This window comes from Chrysochloris asiatica, unplaced genomic scaffold, assembly GCF_000296735.1.
Source record: "Chrysochloris asiatica unplaced genomic scaffold, ChrAsi1.0 scaffold00122, whole genome shotgun sequence".
In the NCBI taxonomy this organism is placed as follows: domain Eukaryota; kingdom Metazoa; phylum Chordata; class Mammalia; order Afrosoricida; family Chrysochloridae; genus Chrysochloris; species Chrysochloris asiatica.
Window position 1 is genome coordinate 4960712 of NW_006408640.1, and position 16435 is coordinate 4977146.

At 36.1% G+C, this 16435-nt stretch overlaps 1 protein-coding gene across 2 annotated transcripts in view; it reads right to left on the reverse strand.

Moving 5' to 3' along the window:
• ANKRD12 (ankyrin repeat domain 12) overlaps positions 1–16435 on the reverse strand; it is a 234638-nt gene that overhangs the window by 143026 nt on the left and 75177 nt on the right. The window contains exons 3-5 of one of the 2 annotated variants that reach the window (XM_006868699.1): positions 14899–14967; positions 9209–9355; positions 5660–5860 (exon numbers count right to left, since the gene is read on the reverse strand). In XM_006868699.1, the coding sequence (XP_006868761.1) occupies positions 5660–5860; positions 9209–9355; positions 14899–14967 (417 nt within the window). The remainder of the gene's footprint in view (positions 1–5659; positions 5861–9208; positions 9356–14898; positions 14968–16435) is intronic. The other variant, XM_006868700.1, reaches the window with a different exon arrangement.

Genomic DNA, 16435 nt, shown 5'->3' on the forward strand with positions numbered 1-16435 from the left:
CATTGATAAGAATGTTGTTTATTGGTCCAGTGGTGAGGATTTTTGTTTTCTTTACACTGAGATGTAATCCATACTGAAAGCTGTGCTCTTTGATCTTCATCAGTAAATATTTTAAGTCCTCTTCACTTTCAGCAAGCAAGGCTGTATCATCTGCGTATTGCAGATAAATTTAGAGATCATCTGAAGAACAGATTTGATACATTAAACACTAAAGACAGAAGAGAAGAAGAGTTGTGGGATATCAAGAACATCATACACCAAGAAAGCAATAAATCATAGAGAAGACAAGAAAAAAGTAAAAGGTCAAAATGGATGTCAGAAGAGACACTGAAACTTTTCTCCAGCATAGAGATGCTAAAGCAAATGGAAAAAATGAGGAGGTACAAGAGCTGAACAGAAAATTTCAAAGATCAGCTCAAGAAGATAAATACAAATATTACAACAAAATGTGCAAAAATCTGGAATCAGAAAACCAAAAAGGAAGAATGTGCTCAGCATTTCTCAAGGTAGGGGAACTGAAGAAAAATTCAAGCCTCGACTTTCATTATTGAAAGCATTAAGAAAAGATGCAAGGAATACAGAGTCACTGTACCAAAAGGAAATAGTTAATGTTCAACCATTTCAAAAGGTAGCATATGATCAAGAGCCAATGATACTGAAAGAGAAAGTCCAAGGTGCAGTAAAGGAATGGCAAAGAACAAGGCACCAGAAATTGATGGAATAAAAATGGAAATCTTTCAAGAAAGTGAGGTGGCACAGGAGGCACTCACTCATCTCTGCGAGAAATTTGGAAGACAACTATCTGACCAACTGACTGGAAGAGATCCGTATTTGTGCCCATTCCAAGACAGGTGACCCAATGGAATGCGAAAATCATTAGACAATCTCTTTGATATCCATGCGAGTTAAGTTTTACTAAAGGTAATACAGAAATGGCTGCATGCATACATTGACAGAGAACTTCCAGAGGTACAAGCCGGATTCAGAAGAGGCCGTGGAACGAGGGATATCATTGCTGATGTCCGATGGATCTTCGCTGAAAGTAGAGAATATCAGAAAGATGTTTACCTGTGCTTTACTGACTACGCAAAGGCTTTCGATTGTGTGGATCATGACAAGCTATGGACAACATTGTGAAGTATGAGTATTCCGGAACACTTAATTGTACTCATGAGGAATCTGTACATGGACCAAAAAGCAGTTGTTCAAACAGAACATGGGAACACTGAATGATTTAAAATTAAGAAAGGTGTGTAACAGGGTTGTATTCTTTCACCATACTTACTCAACCTGTATGCTGAGCAAATAATCCGAGAAGCTGGGTTCTATGAAGAAAAACGTGGCATCAGGATTGGAGAAAGACTAATTAGCCATTAGACAGATGCAAATCAAATCAACAAGATACCATCTCTCACCAGCCATAACAGTCAAATTCAAAAAAGCAAAGGACAATAAATTCTGGGGAGGATGTAAAAGATTGAGACCTTCCTACATTGCTGGTGCAACTGTAAAATGGTTCAGCCACTCTGGAAAATGGTATGGCGCTTCCTCAGACAGTTGGCAGTAGAAATACCTTATGGTCCAGCAATTCCTCTACTTGGTATATATACACAAAAAATATGAGCCAGAACACAAGTAGATATATCCACATCAATGTTTATCACAGCACTATTCACAATAGCAAAAAGATGGAGACAGCCAAAGTGCCCATCAATAGAAGAATGGATAAACAAACTTTGGTACATACACACAATGGAATTTATGCTGCCTTGAAGAATAACAATGAAACTGTAAACCACCTCATAATATGGATGAACCTTGAGGACATTATGCTGAATGAAGTTAGTCAGTCATAAAAGAACAAATATTGCAAAAGACTATTATTGTCAAAGCTTAAGAAAAAATATCCATAGGAAAAAAAAAATCCTTTGTTGGTTACCGGGGTGGGAGGGAGGGGATGACAGAGTACAGGTTAGGTGACAGTTACATCATAACTTGGGTGTTGGGGAGGGCAATACACAAGAATGGGGAGGGATTGGAAGGACAAGGAAGACAGGGGAACACTTAGGTAGGGGAACACTTCTGTAGGTTTGCATGGGATAAATGGGAGAGAGGTAAACTTGGACCAACAGGGCTCTGTGATACAGGGATCAAGGCATAGTCTGAATGGGTAAAAAGAGGGTACATAATGTTAAGATGCTTGACTGTGTTATGGATATTGGCTTCCCTTGCCTACTATGGTAAAACTGACACTTGAGTAAGATAGAAAGGAATATTGGGAAACATGATTACAGAAAGCTTGTAAGCTCGTCTTCAGCTTATAATTGATTGGAATTATAAAAAGATGTTCTAGAACTTGGCCAGTGAAATGGGCTTCTTGTGGAGCCCCATCAAGAACCTTCTGGGGTGGGACATTCCCACTTGAAAGGACATGCAAACCAGCGTAAAGTGGCTAGTGGAACAAAAGATACTTCTTAAAAGAAAGACCAGCAGGGAAAACAAAACAAAAATGGTGCCTGTTTGGCATTACAAGAACAAGCAAGCTTTTCACCTGGGAAGCATCAAGGCAAGCAATCAAGTCCCACAGTACAAACCCCCTTCCAGGACAGAAACTCAAAGGGAACACAAGCAGCCATGTTAGTTAGCTCACTAGTGACTGTGTTGGTCTACTTGTGAGCAGAAGTGGGGGAAAGGCAGTAATGAAGACATGGGCTAAGTTGAACCATGTTCCATAGACTCCTGTCAACTTTGAGAAAAGACAAGAGTAAGGGCTAGATGGTTCAGAGTCTGGGGACACTTGGGAACTCCTGAGCCCATGGACACTGACCTAGCCACTGTAGAAAGAGCTAAGAGTCAAACGTCCAGCTGATACAAAGTGGGGGTAGGCGCTCAAGGATGCCCAAACTTGCAGATAGTACCCATTTGACATAGTTTGGATAGCTTGATGATCAGAACTCGATTAGAAGAAGATAAAGAAATTTGCCAGGAAGCAAGAGTAAATTGCTATAATTTGATGAACTTGACCTTTGCTTATGGATATAGTTGTTCAAAATTCCAACCAAAAGGGAAAGAGTCTTCACATCAAGGATCAGCCCCAGGGGTGATAGGGATAGGCAACACAGACAGACATTGCCTACCTAAAATTGGGGGGTGATAAAGGCACAAAGTGGTTGTCTTCCAAGTTTTCAAGAGGGAGTTTAGTTTCAGAGTGTGTGGGGGAATGTATAATCCCCACTGAATAGCTAGCTATCTTATTGTCTAGATGTGTCAAGTGAAAGGAGATGGCGATAGATTTCTTCTAATTTGACTAACTGCTATCATGACTAATTGTGATGGTCACAACTATAAAAGGAAAAAATGTTTAACAGAAAGGAGGGAGTAGTTAATCTTACATTCCATGAACAGTGGACCCTAGGACCATCAAGAGGGAAGAGCATGAGCGGAATGTGGGATCCTAACCAGAGAAGCAGTGACACCAGAGATGGAGGCAGAGGTGATGGCATGGAGAGACAGAGCATCTAAGGACTTGAGACTCCTGGAAAGAGAAAGGCTGTGTGCTGGCGGAAAGGAGTCTTGCTTGCCAAATATGCCCTTTGGTTGTTTAAATGATTATATATTCCTGCAAATTTTTGTGTACACAAATTTTTTTTTAAATGGAGGGAATTTTAGTCATTGCAAGAAAATAAAATATACAATAAAACAAAATACAATTAGTTGAGTGCAAAAGTGTAAAATTGATGTTCTGTCATTGAAACTAACAATAAAAGCTCTTTAAAAAAAAAAAAAGCAGACTGCCACATCTCATCTTTCTTCAACGGAGTACCTGGTTATTGTGAACCACTGATCTTTTGGTTGGCAGTCCAGGGCTTTAACAATTGTGCTACTGTTGTTGTACTGTTGTTAGGTGCCATCGAGTCGGTACCGGCTCATAGTGACCTTATGCACATCAGACCAAAACAATGCCCGATCATGGGCCAACCTCACTACGGTTGCCACACTTGAGTCCATAGATGCTACCACTTGGCCAATCCATCTTGTTGGGGGTCTTCTTCTTTTAATCTGACCCTCCACCTTACCAAACATGATATCCTTCTCCAGTGACTGCTCCCTCCTGACAATATGTCTGAAGTTTGAAAGACGAAGTTTGGCCATCTTGGCCTCCAAGGAGCACTCTGGCTGCACATCTTCCAAAACAGATCTATTGGTTCTTTTGGCAGCCCATGGCACTTTCAATATTCTTCTCCAACACCATAATTCAAAAGCATCAATTCTTCTACAGTCTTCCTTATTCACTGTCCAGCTTTCGCATCGATATGAGGTTATTGAAAATACCATGGCTTGGGTCAGGTGCACCTTAGTCTTCAAGCTGACATCTTTGCTCTTCCACATTTTAAAAAGGTCTTGTGCAGCACATTCGCCTAATGCAATGTGTTGCTTGATTTCTTGACTGCTGCTTCCATGAGTGTTGACAGTTGATCCAAGAAGAACGAAGTCCTTGACAACTTCAATCTTTTCTCCATTGATAAGAATGTTGTTTATTGGTCCAGTGGTGAGGATTTTTGTTTTCTTTACATTGAGATGTGATCCATAATGAAGGCTGTGATCTTTGATCTTCATCAGTAAACTTTTTAAGTCCTCTTCACTTTCAGCAAGCAAGGTTGTATCATCTGCATATCGCAGGTTGTTATTGAGTCTTCCTCCAATCCTGATGTCATGTTTTTCTTCATATAACCCGGCTTCTTGGATTATTTGCTCAGCATAATATGAATAAGTATGGTGAAAGAATACAACCTTGTCACACACCTTTCTTAATTTTAAACCATTCAGTGTTCCCATGTTCTGTTCGAACAACTGCCTCTTGGTCCAGGTACAGTTTCCTCATGAGCACAATTAAGTGTTCAGGAATACTTCTTGTTGTTGTTAAGTGCCGTCGAGTCAATTCCAACCCAAAGCGACCCTGTATAGGGTTTCCAAGGAGGAGCTGGTGAGCTTGAACCACCAACCTTGCAGTTCAAACGACTTTGCAGTCTGACGCATTAGCCCACAGCACCACACCAGGACTCTGTTCAGGAATAATAGAGTGCTTTAATTCACTTATGTTGTTGTTAAGTGCCATTAAGTCAGTTCCTACTCATGGGAACCTGTATAGGGTTTCTGAGGAGGAGCTGGTGGGTTTGAACTGCTGAACCACCAATCTTGTGGTTCGCAGTACAGTGTTTATCCTACAGTAACACAACAGGAGTCCAATTCACCTATTGTTGTTGTTCACCTATAATAGAAGCTAAATTGGATAAAGAATTTTAAGTCCTGGTGTGGTGCTGTACGATAAACTCTAGACTGCTAACTACAAGGTTGGCAGTTCAAACCCACTAGCTGCTCCTTAGAAACCCTATACAGGGTGGCTATGAGTTGGAACTGACTTGACAGCCCTTAACAATAATATTGTAAGAAAATAATTCATACTGAAAAATTACTGGCATGGAACAGAGATCAGGATTTTACATCACACCCCAAAATAGTTTTAAGAAATTTATCACATTTTTATAATGTTTTTATCATCAAAAGGAATACAGGTATATGAAAGCAAATTGCAACCAGAATCTGCTTTAAAATTTTTAATTTGAGTTCCTAAATATTAGTCCTTAATTATTAGTCTTACCTGCAAAATCTTTCACATTCACATTTGCCCCTAAACTTATTAATTCTTTAACTTGTTTCACATCTCCTCGAATAGCTGCCATGTGTAAAGGAGTTTCACCACGCTCATTTCTTTTATTAACTTTATCTTTTTGTCGAGATGAGGAACTAGCAGTTTTTTTGGGGGTTGGTGTTGTTTGTGACGGATGATTTGGTGTAGAATCTATAAGAAAGAAAAAGTTAACAAGAGTTTCCAGGCTAAGTATTCCGCACAGTTATATAAAGGTTTTTATTGGTTCTGTTTGAATTTCCTGGATCAGAAATGGAATACCTTTTCAACCAGTTATTTCAAATCTTAATAATTTGGCCCAGATATGTAAAATATTGGGTTATCAAATATCACCTGAGCCAATTTAGGAAAATGTTTTACTCTGTCAATTTATAATATTGGTTTAAAGGATAATAAAGTATTAAGTATACATACTAAAATATTGCTCAATCAGTAATTTGATGAATTGGAAAACAATATATTTTTCATAGGCATGTTAAAATAACAGAGAAGAATTAGATGAAATGAACTTGAGGGCTGGAGTTCACATGTCTATTTTTATATTAAATGTAAATTAGTCATGGATGATTTCAGTATTAAAAGGAATATTGGTACATAAATACAAGATCTAAAAGGTGTTAGGAGAGTTTAGATATAGTCCTATAAAAACTGAGCTGTTAAAAAAAGAATCTAAATGTACACATCAAATATCAACGCTATCCCCTCTGCATACAGGGTAGATGCAGTTGAGGGCTCTAGATTCTTGGGAAGAGAGGGACTGAGAGCTAGTGGCCAGGAGGCAGGCTTGCAGAATGTGACCTTTGGTTGTTTAAATTATTATATATGCCTGAGTGTTTGAAAAAAAAAAAAGCTAAAATGAATATAGAAAAATACTGTTAACTGATGATACATGAAGGGGATTATAATCATTGTAATGAAACAAAGCATATGATTTGTTGAATGTAAAACTGATGATCTGCCCTGTAAATTTTCACTCAATTCACAATAAAAAAAAAAAAAAATTGAGCTGTTATAGAACAAATTAAATTCATAAAAGATTATGCTAGGCATGACCAAAATAATTCTCATGCAAACAATAAAAAGTAGTAACGTTCAAACTGACAATCTTGCTAAAAAAAGACAGATAATCTATTAACAAAAATTCTAAACTACAAGCATATCTACCTGCTGGCGAACAGCTTGATATTTTAAAAGCTTTTCACTCTAGTTCTATACATGTTAATACAGAAAGGTGACATGGATCTCCACTTAAAATAACTAAATACATACAGGATTATAGTATAATCCCAACCAAACCCAACCCACTGCTATCAAAAGTTGATTCTGACTCATAGCGATTCTATAGAGTAGAACTGCCCATAGGATTCCCAAGACTGTAAACTGGACTACAGTCAATTTGAACCACAAAGGTTGGTGGTTCAAGCTTACTAGCTGCTCCTCAGAAACCCCATTCAAAGTCACTATGGTTTGGAACCAACTTGAAGATACTTAACAACAACAATACCAATCTTTATGGAGGAGTCCTGGTGTGCTGGTATAGGACAAGCAGTTTGAATTGCAAGTTCAAAATCAATAGCCGCTTCTCAGAAACCCTATACAGGGTGGCTATGAGTTGGAACCGACTCAACAGCACTTAACAACAACAACAACAAACTTTATAGAAACAAACTGCCACATCTTTTCTCCTGCAAAACAACTAGCGGGATCCAACCACTCACTGACCTGTCAGTTAGCAGCATGCTTAAACACTACATCACCTGGGCTCTATTGTTGTTGTTAGGCATCACAGAGTTGGTTCCTACTCACAGTGACCCTATCTATAACAGAATGAGCAACAACAAAAGATATGGATTTTTATACTTGTATATAGCTAGAGCAATTCTAAAAGAACATACTGAAGCAAACCACTTGCCACTGAGTCGATTCTGACTCCATGGAGACCCCAGGTGTTTCAGAGTAGAACTGTGTCCACAGATTGCCAGGTCTTTCTTTCAAGGCACATATGAGTGGGCTTGAACTGCCAACCTTTCAGTTATTAGTTAAGAACAGTTTGTGCCACTCAGGGACCCTTTAAATACATATGACATTGTTATTAAGTGCTATTTAATCCATTCCCAGTCATTGCGACCCTGTAGAGGGTTTCTAAGGAGCAGCTGGTAAACTAAGGTTGAACCACGAACCTTGTGATTAACTGTACAGTGCTTATCCTATAGCACCCCAACAAGAAACTATTGATAATGGTTATCTCTGAAAGTGAGGGCATTGCCTTAACAGCTTTTAATTCTTTCATTTATTCAAAGAAGAATAAAGATGAATGATACACAAAAAATTTGTTTTAAAATATTATTTCTATCTAACTATTAAATCTTACAAAGTCAACATTTTAGAGAAACTTTAAAAAATTTTTAACTAAAATAACTTTAATTTGGTCAGTATTTCCCTGGTTTTAGGTGGGAAAATAACCCAAACAATATACTGTAGTTGAAGAGCAAGAAGCCTTATAATATTTTTATAAGTATAAGATATTACATACACTGATGATTTGGTGAAACTATGTTACTTAGAATTGTTAAGAATTGAACACTCTCCCAGGTTTTAAAGTAAAAAGAACAGAGGGAAAATGGTCTATTTCAAAGCATTCTAAAAGGGTCTATTATCCTGGTGTGGCACTGTTTGATAAGCACTGGATTGTTAACTGCAAGGATGGCAATGCAAATCCACCAGCTGCTCCTCAGAAACCCTATGAGTTGCAATCAACTTAACAGCGCTTGACAACAACCACATTATACTACCCAGACATTCATATGAAGACACCTTGACATCAGAGCCAAAATACCTTTTTTTTCCTCCAGAAAAAACTGACTTACTTTCTGTTAGCTACTTCTTCCCATCAGTACTTCTGGAGACCCTGTGTGGTGCTGGGGGTTAATACTCTGGATTGCAAGGTCAGTGGTTTAAGCTCAGCAGTCACTCTTGGGAAACCCTATACAGGGTTACTATGAGTCAGAACTAACTTCATGGCACTTAACAATAACAACACTCACTTTGGGAAACCCTATGCAGGGTCCTATGAGTTGGAACCGACTCGATGGTACATAACATCAGTCAATGAGAGTTATATAACTTCATGTGAGACAACTTAATTAGAAATATGAAATAAATGTAGGTAATGCACTGTAGTTAAAGCAGAAATGGGTTAAACAAAACTTTTGTTTTAAAAGCACTTAACTCTAAGTGGATTTCTCAAGTTGAGTAATCCACTTCTAAAGTAACTTGGGAAACATTTACTGAATGACTACTAAGTACAAAGATTAGCTCTTGTTTAAGGTTCTAATTGTGTGGAGGACAGAGACAACTAATTGTCACACAAATGTAAAATCACAAACTTAAAATTCTGTTCAAATCCAGGAAAGAATCAAAATTAAGAGTTGTTAGAAATGGTATAACAAGGCTAAAAATGCCTTAAGAAAACTAAGAATGCACATATGATAGGAGGATCACCTGGACTGTTGTCTCTTGCTGTCATCTGCATAAGAAGTGCCATCTGCTTTCTCTCAGAGAGTGGATAACCAAAAAGAATGCTAACTGGTGTGGATTTCTTATTTCCAGCTTCCTTTTTTGTCTTCTTCTTTTCTGGACCTTCTTTCTCTGAAATTATAAATAGAAATGTAGGAATTTGAAACAAATTTTAAGTACTCAAAAGCAAAACATACGATTTTTAAAATAGATGATATATATATATACTGCACACCTCATTGTAAAGAAAAAAGTCTTCTCCGCTGGTCCAAGAAGTAACATCATGATAAACAGAGAAATGACTGAAGCTGTCAAAGGCTTCATTTTGCTCAGATTCACAATCAACACTCATGGAAGCAGCAATCAAACAACTATTACATTAAGCAAATCTTCTGCAAAGGACCTTGTTAAAGTGTTAAAGACTAAAGATGTCACTTTGAGGACTAAGGTGGGCTTGACCTGAGCCATGGTATTTTCAATTGCTTAATATGCATGTGAAAGTTGGACAATGAATAAAGATCAGAGAAGAATCAATGCATCTAAATTATAGTGTTGGAAAAGAACATTGAAAGTACCATGAAAATATCAGAAAAACAAACAAATCTGTCTTGGAAGAAGGATAGTCTGAACACTCCTTAGAAGCAAAGATGATGAGACTTTATCTCTTGTTGTTTAGACATGTTGTCAGGAGGAACCAGTGCCTAGAGAAGAACATCATGCTTTGCAAAGTGGAGACTCAATGAAAAAGAGGAAGATGTCCAACAAGAATGACTGACACAGTAACAGCAACAATGGGTTCAAACGTAACAATCAGGAGGATGGTGCAGGACTGAGCAGTGTTTCATTCTGTTGTGTATAGGGTTGCTATGAGTCAGAACTGACGCGACAGCACCTAACAACAATATATGTATGTGAGAAAAGTGTATAACATATAAGCTAGTAATATCTAGACAGAAAACACTAAATTTTTATAATAACTGGTATAAGCAAATTTTTTCCTGAATGCTTTGAGATAAAATATAATCTTAATGTTGTTGTTTTTAGAAAATTAGTAACATTTAGAAATTTACTTCTAATAAAGTGTTTTCATGATTTATTCTATTAAAATTTAACTTCTTCAGTTATATGTCAAATATCTGAAAAACATTTCAAATATTCAAAGCTGGAATTATATCTTTGAAACTTTTATTTCATTCACTATAATTTAATTCTTAATTACTGCTAAACCTATATAGCAACATTCAAATTACTTCGCTGATTTTACTAATGATTTGTATATCACTTAGACAAGTTTCAACACACTGCTGCTGAAAAAAGTACATAAAGTACCATATCACTTTCTTCTGTTGTTGTTGTTACGTGCTGTGGAGTCGGTTCCGACTCATAGTGACACTGTACAGGGTTTCTGAGGCTGTAAATTTTTACGGGAACAGAAAACCTCACCTTTCTCCCGTGGAACAGTGGTAGTTTCAAACTGCTGACCCTGTAGCCCGATTTGTAACCACTACGCTACGCTACCTTCTAGTCATATGACTAGAAATATTTATCAAAGCTGAAAACTGGAAAATTAGAGGTTTTGGTTGTTGTTGTTGTTGTTGTTAAGTGCTGTTGAGCTGTTTCCGACCTATAGCAACTCTACATAGGGTTTCCAAGGAGTGGTTGGTAAGTCTGAACTGCCGACCTTGTAGTTCAAACTGACTTATGGTCTAGTGCTTTTCCTACAGTGCCACACCAGGACTCCATTAAAGAGCAACTATTTTGTTATCTCTAAGTGAAAAATGGAAATTCAGTGTGTAAATTACTTTAAAAGGTTCTGTGTAACAGTGGGTTAAAAGAGATGCTGCAAATATCCAAAAATACCTAGACCCCCTTTCAAAAAGATCTGATCTGCCTTAAAGTTGGCTATTAGATTTAGCAATGCATCTAGCATTTCTCATTAAGTGTCAGGAAAAACAGATTAAACTGGATTTTAATAGGTGAAAGAGGTACAGAGTAGGTATTTTTTTTTTCCTTTATGAATTTTCTGGGCGTTAATACAGGTGGCCCTATGCCAGGCAGGCCTGGTTATTAACTGTCTAGGTATCTACTTCTTGGGAAAAGTAGCCTTTTTAGAAATATCTGGCTTTACAGGTCAAGATTTGAGGGTCCTTGCAGAAAAAGAGCTTCAAACTTTAAAAAATTTAATGTAGCCAGCAAATAGAATACTCTAGAAGATACATATGTATTAATTTAGAAAGGTCTAAAAAACTAGTAAAAGTTTGATATTATTAGTTGGCCCAAGAACTTAATTCTTCCAGTGTACCACTTATTAAGATACTGGTATCCAAATGAGCTAGAAAGATTACGGGACCTAATCCTCAAACTTTAGTGCCCACAAACCATTCAAAATTCAGTAGCTCCTAAAATGTTGATTTAAAAAAAAAAAAAACATAAAAAAAAATACTCAAGACTTATTTAAACCCAAATTTACTTAGAGTAATTTAGTATTTTATATTTACATTTCTCATACTGTTGCCATTAATAATCTAATTTAGTATAAATTCAGTCTTCCCTCAGAATTCAACTTGCCACTAAATTTATTATATAAAGCCCAAAATAGCTCTTTATAGGAGTCCTGGTGTGACGCTGTGGGCTAATACACTGGACTGCAAAGTTGATTTGAACCACAAGGTCAGCAGTTCAAGCTCACCAGCTGCTTGTTGGAAACCCTATACAGGGTCGCTATGGGTCGGAACTGACTTGGTGGCACTTAGCAATAAAAAAATAAATAGGTCTTTTGGGAAAGCTTATTTTTTTTCCTAAAACACATACTTTTTATGTTAATTTTCTTTATGCCTTGGTTCTCTAAGCATAAATAATCAATTTTGACAAGTGGTGAGCTCACATTTTAGAAAAATGTTGGTATTTTAATGGCTTTCTGTCTGAATTAGAAGTATTTAAATAAATGAATGTATGTTCCCCTTAATAGTAAAATATTTAAAAGTGTGACTATTTTATAGAAAGCAGATAAGAAAATATGGTTTAAGGAAAAAATATAAGATCTCAAAATTGGAAAAAAACAAAACAAGGGAGAAAACAATACACTCTATTGAATGTTTTATAAAGAATGCACTTTAACATGACTCAGCTTACAGAAAAAAAGTGAGACACTTATAAATTCATTATTAGAATTACATTATGCCAAATAAACATTATTAGAATTACATTATGCCAAATAATTGCCTAATTGGATATACTATAAATATTCAAGTAGAAATTCAAATGAGATGCTGCCATACAATTTGTAGTCTATTTTTCTTCTCTAAGTTGAATACCTTAGTGATTTGTCTGAGTTCATGTTTTACATGGGTTAAGGAAAAGAAGTTACATGAACCAGGTTACATATAACTAGATACATGTATCATTCTTTAATATCATAAGCATAATGTTAGCACATTTGAAAGTACTCAACAAGACTTTGACTATTTGGGGTCTATCCTGTGAAGTACTTTTTCCCTCTGACCTGTCCAAGTAAAATATCATACTGTATACTTGAAAAAGAGTTAGGTACTTCTGAAGTTTAAGTTACAGAAATAAGTTTTTGTTTGTTCCATAACAGACCAAAAGTTTAACACATCAGTACACAGACAACAATGCACAGTCTACTATAGATGTGAAATTCCCCTTAGCCTGTCTAGAGATTGTTGTTGGTAGTTGCCATTGAGTTGATTCTGACTCATGGTGACCCCATTACTCCACATATCTTCTGTGAATACTCTGGATAAATTTGAACCATCAACTTTCCGACTAGTAGAAAAATCTTTTTTTATTTTTTTTTTAGTAGCTTAATCTTTTGTGCTGCTTAGGGATCCAGCCTAGAGATAATTTACAGGAAAAAAAATTTAGAAGATTTACTTAAGACTATGTAAAAGCAAAAAAAAAAAAAAAAAAAAAAAAACTTCCAAAGAAATGGGCTTTTAACCATCCAACATTCTTTAAGGGTTCACAGAACCTTCTGAAATGCTTTTCTCTCAGGTCAACAATGACACATCCAAGAAGGTACATTAAGGAAAAAAGACAACCTGGTTTTTCTTGGAGAATTGGTTAATAAATATCCAGTGTCTAAAAAATGAAATATAACATTTCCCCACAAAGCATTGTGTAAGAAATGGAACACACTGGATGTGTATAATTAAATCAATCACATTTATTGTGTGTATACCTGCAACATGTACACTTTACTTCTAAGAACAATTTTTGCCGTTACTTTCTGGTTCTAAAATAATTTCACAAATCTCCAACAGTTCTGGGTCTGTATTTTCTGGTTGCTGATTTCTGGCAATGACATTAAGACCATATATTGATTCATCATATAAAGCTCTTTCAAGTGGATTTAGGTGCTCAGTATTTGCTACTGAGTTGATTTTGACTCATTGTGACCTCATGTGTTGCAAATTAGAACTGAGCTTCATTGGATTTTCAAGATGTAACCGTTCAGAAAAGCAGATTGTCAGGACTTTCTTATGAGGTGCCTTGGGGTGGGTTCAAAACTCCCAATTTTTGGTGAGCAGTTGAGCGCTTAACCATTTATTTCAGCCACCCAGCAACCCCATTTTAGAAAAACACACCAAATTCCACAATAATTGTATGTCTTTTATATGTAATGTTGATTTCCCTCCTGTTCAAATTGTGATAATTATGCACTATCAATTTATCATCTCAATCACTGGCTTTGTGAACAATTTTAAGGGTGTCTATTTGGTTTCACTACCACTCTACCTAAACTGCACATATTTATTTAGGGTCTAAACAATACTTGGAGTCCTGCTGAGGCAGCACTGTGGGTTAATGTGTTGGACTGCAAAGTTGGTTTGAACCGCAAGGCCGGTGGTTCAAGTTCACCAGACACACCTTGGAAACCCTATACAGGGTTGTTATGGGTCGGAACCAACTCAACAGCACTTAACAACAGCAAACAATATTTACATTAAGAAAAGCCTAGAGATCAAAATGTCAGCCTATATGAAAGAAAGGAAGAAAGAAGAAAAGCATGCCCAATACTAAACATACTAGAGAACACATTTATTATTTATTTTAAAATAATATTTATATATTCTCTTGTATCCATGAATCAAGGCACACAATATTGTACCCTAGCAGAACATATAAGTCCTAACACAGTTAATGATAAAGGCATTTCTCAGGGTAACCTGATGTCTTAATCCACTTTTAGCTAAAATTAAAATGTGTAGCACAGTCAATAAAGACTACTGAGTTCAATGAAAGAATTTTATTTTTTTAAAACACTGTGTGATTTAAGGGTTAAGATTACACTGTCCATTACAATCAGTATATTTGGTATACTTTGTAAAGGATATAAAACCTAAGGACTATAGCACTCAGTACTCCAGGAGTTGTTGCCTTTCCCATGTCTTTTTATATGAATAGTATCCTCAAGTTGTGCTGTACAAAATCTGAGTGATGGTATAGAGTAATCCTACTTAAACAGTGCATTTATTAGATATAAGGGACTGGATATCGCAATAAAAACTGGATAATTTAGAGTCATTCATGTATTCATTAACTCAACCAAAGATATCTATATACTAGTTTGAAAAGCTATTTATAGTATAATAATTAATTGCAAATGTCACAGAAACTGCTGGCTAAAGAGGAGGACCTAATAATCTAATTACCTGAATATGTCCTGTAAGAAGATATAAGTCTCTCCCCCCAATTTTCACTTGTATGTCCTGGATCTGAATCTACAGAATGAGAAGAGACAGGAGAAAAGGAAAAAAGCACACGAAGGAAAATGCAGAATTCAACAAACCAACATTTTTAAAAAAGATCACCAGTTAATCAATGATTCATCATTAGTTTTCCAAAATACTATTTTTAAGGTAAAGCCAAAGCACATTTAAAACTCAGATTTGTCCAGCACCTAAGATTTTAATTTCTTCAAGTGGACTATCTCACAAGTTGAGAAAATCAATTTGTAGTTTGCAATAATAGATATCACTGATGTTGCTTATTAAAACATACCATTTCTGAATAATAACGATAATACTCTTATCACCATTTCTCTGCTTAGAATGTGTCTTTAGAAAACCTGGGTAATCGAGCTGAATCACTCTTTTTGCTCTGTGAATGCCAAAACTATGCAGAAAACAATATAACACTTGCACTGCAATATAATTCTACACTATAGACATTTCTATCATTTAGACACATTTCAAATCATACAACCATATTACACTGATAACTACTAAAGTCCTCTCAAAAAGAAAGTAGCCTATATCAGAACAGAGTATATCTTAAGAACATGAAGTTCTGCCTAATGACTCCTGATAAAGGTATAAGAATATGGAGAACGGGCTCTGGCCATATGATGGGGCTTCAAAAAGTTGGTGGGAAAATGGAAATTAAAAGATAAAGGCATTCTTCCACAACTTTTTGAGGCCCCCTTGTTATGTCCAGAGCAGTTACATCATTTAACTCACAATAACTCACAATAATAATAGTGTGATCTTTGCATCCTCAGTTTATTGACACTCTTCCTTCCGTAATCATTACTATACACGTTATTCATGAGTTCAGTTAGGTATAAGGAAGCAAAAGTATTGAAAACACCAGAGAACAAGTAAAACCCTTTAACATAGTATTTAGAAATTTTAAAGGTAAGCTTCAAAGTTTAGCAATAAGGTTTACTCACTCAAAAAGGAGAAGTATAACATTTAGACAAATTCTGAAGTAAATGGTTTTAACATTTTTTATTCATTTCCAAATAGGAGTTTCTGACACAGTATGAAAGTTCAAACTTAGCCCTTCAACCTTATCCTAAACAGTAGGTTTTTTTCTTTTTAACCCTGAGATAAAATGTGGTATCATTACACAACTCAAGCACTTGTTCCAAAGTGATAGTTATACTGTAGGATCTACCAGGCCAGGGATTATGTCAGCTTTATTTACCAATGTGCATTCAGAGCTTAACACAGAAATTGGCAAGTAGATATCCAATTATTTGTTAAATGGATAGAATGTTAATGTTTTTCAATAAACACTTCTATTTTGGAACTGAATGCATAAGTTAGCACATATAAGAATTTCATAAAGAATTGTTGTTGTTGGCAAGTACCGTGGAGTCGGTTCCGACTCATAGTGACCCTGCACAGGGTTTCCAAGGCTGTAAATCTTTACAGGAGCAGAAAGCCTCATCTTTCTCCATTGGAA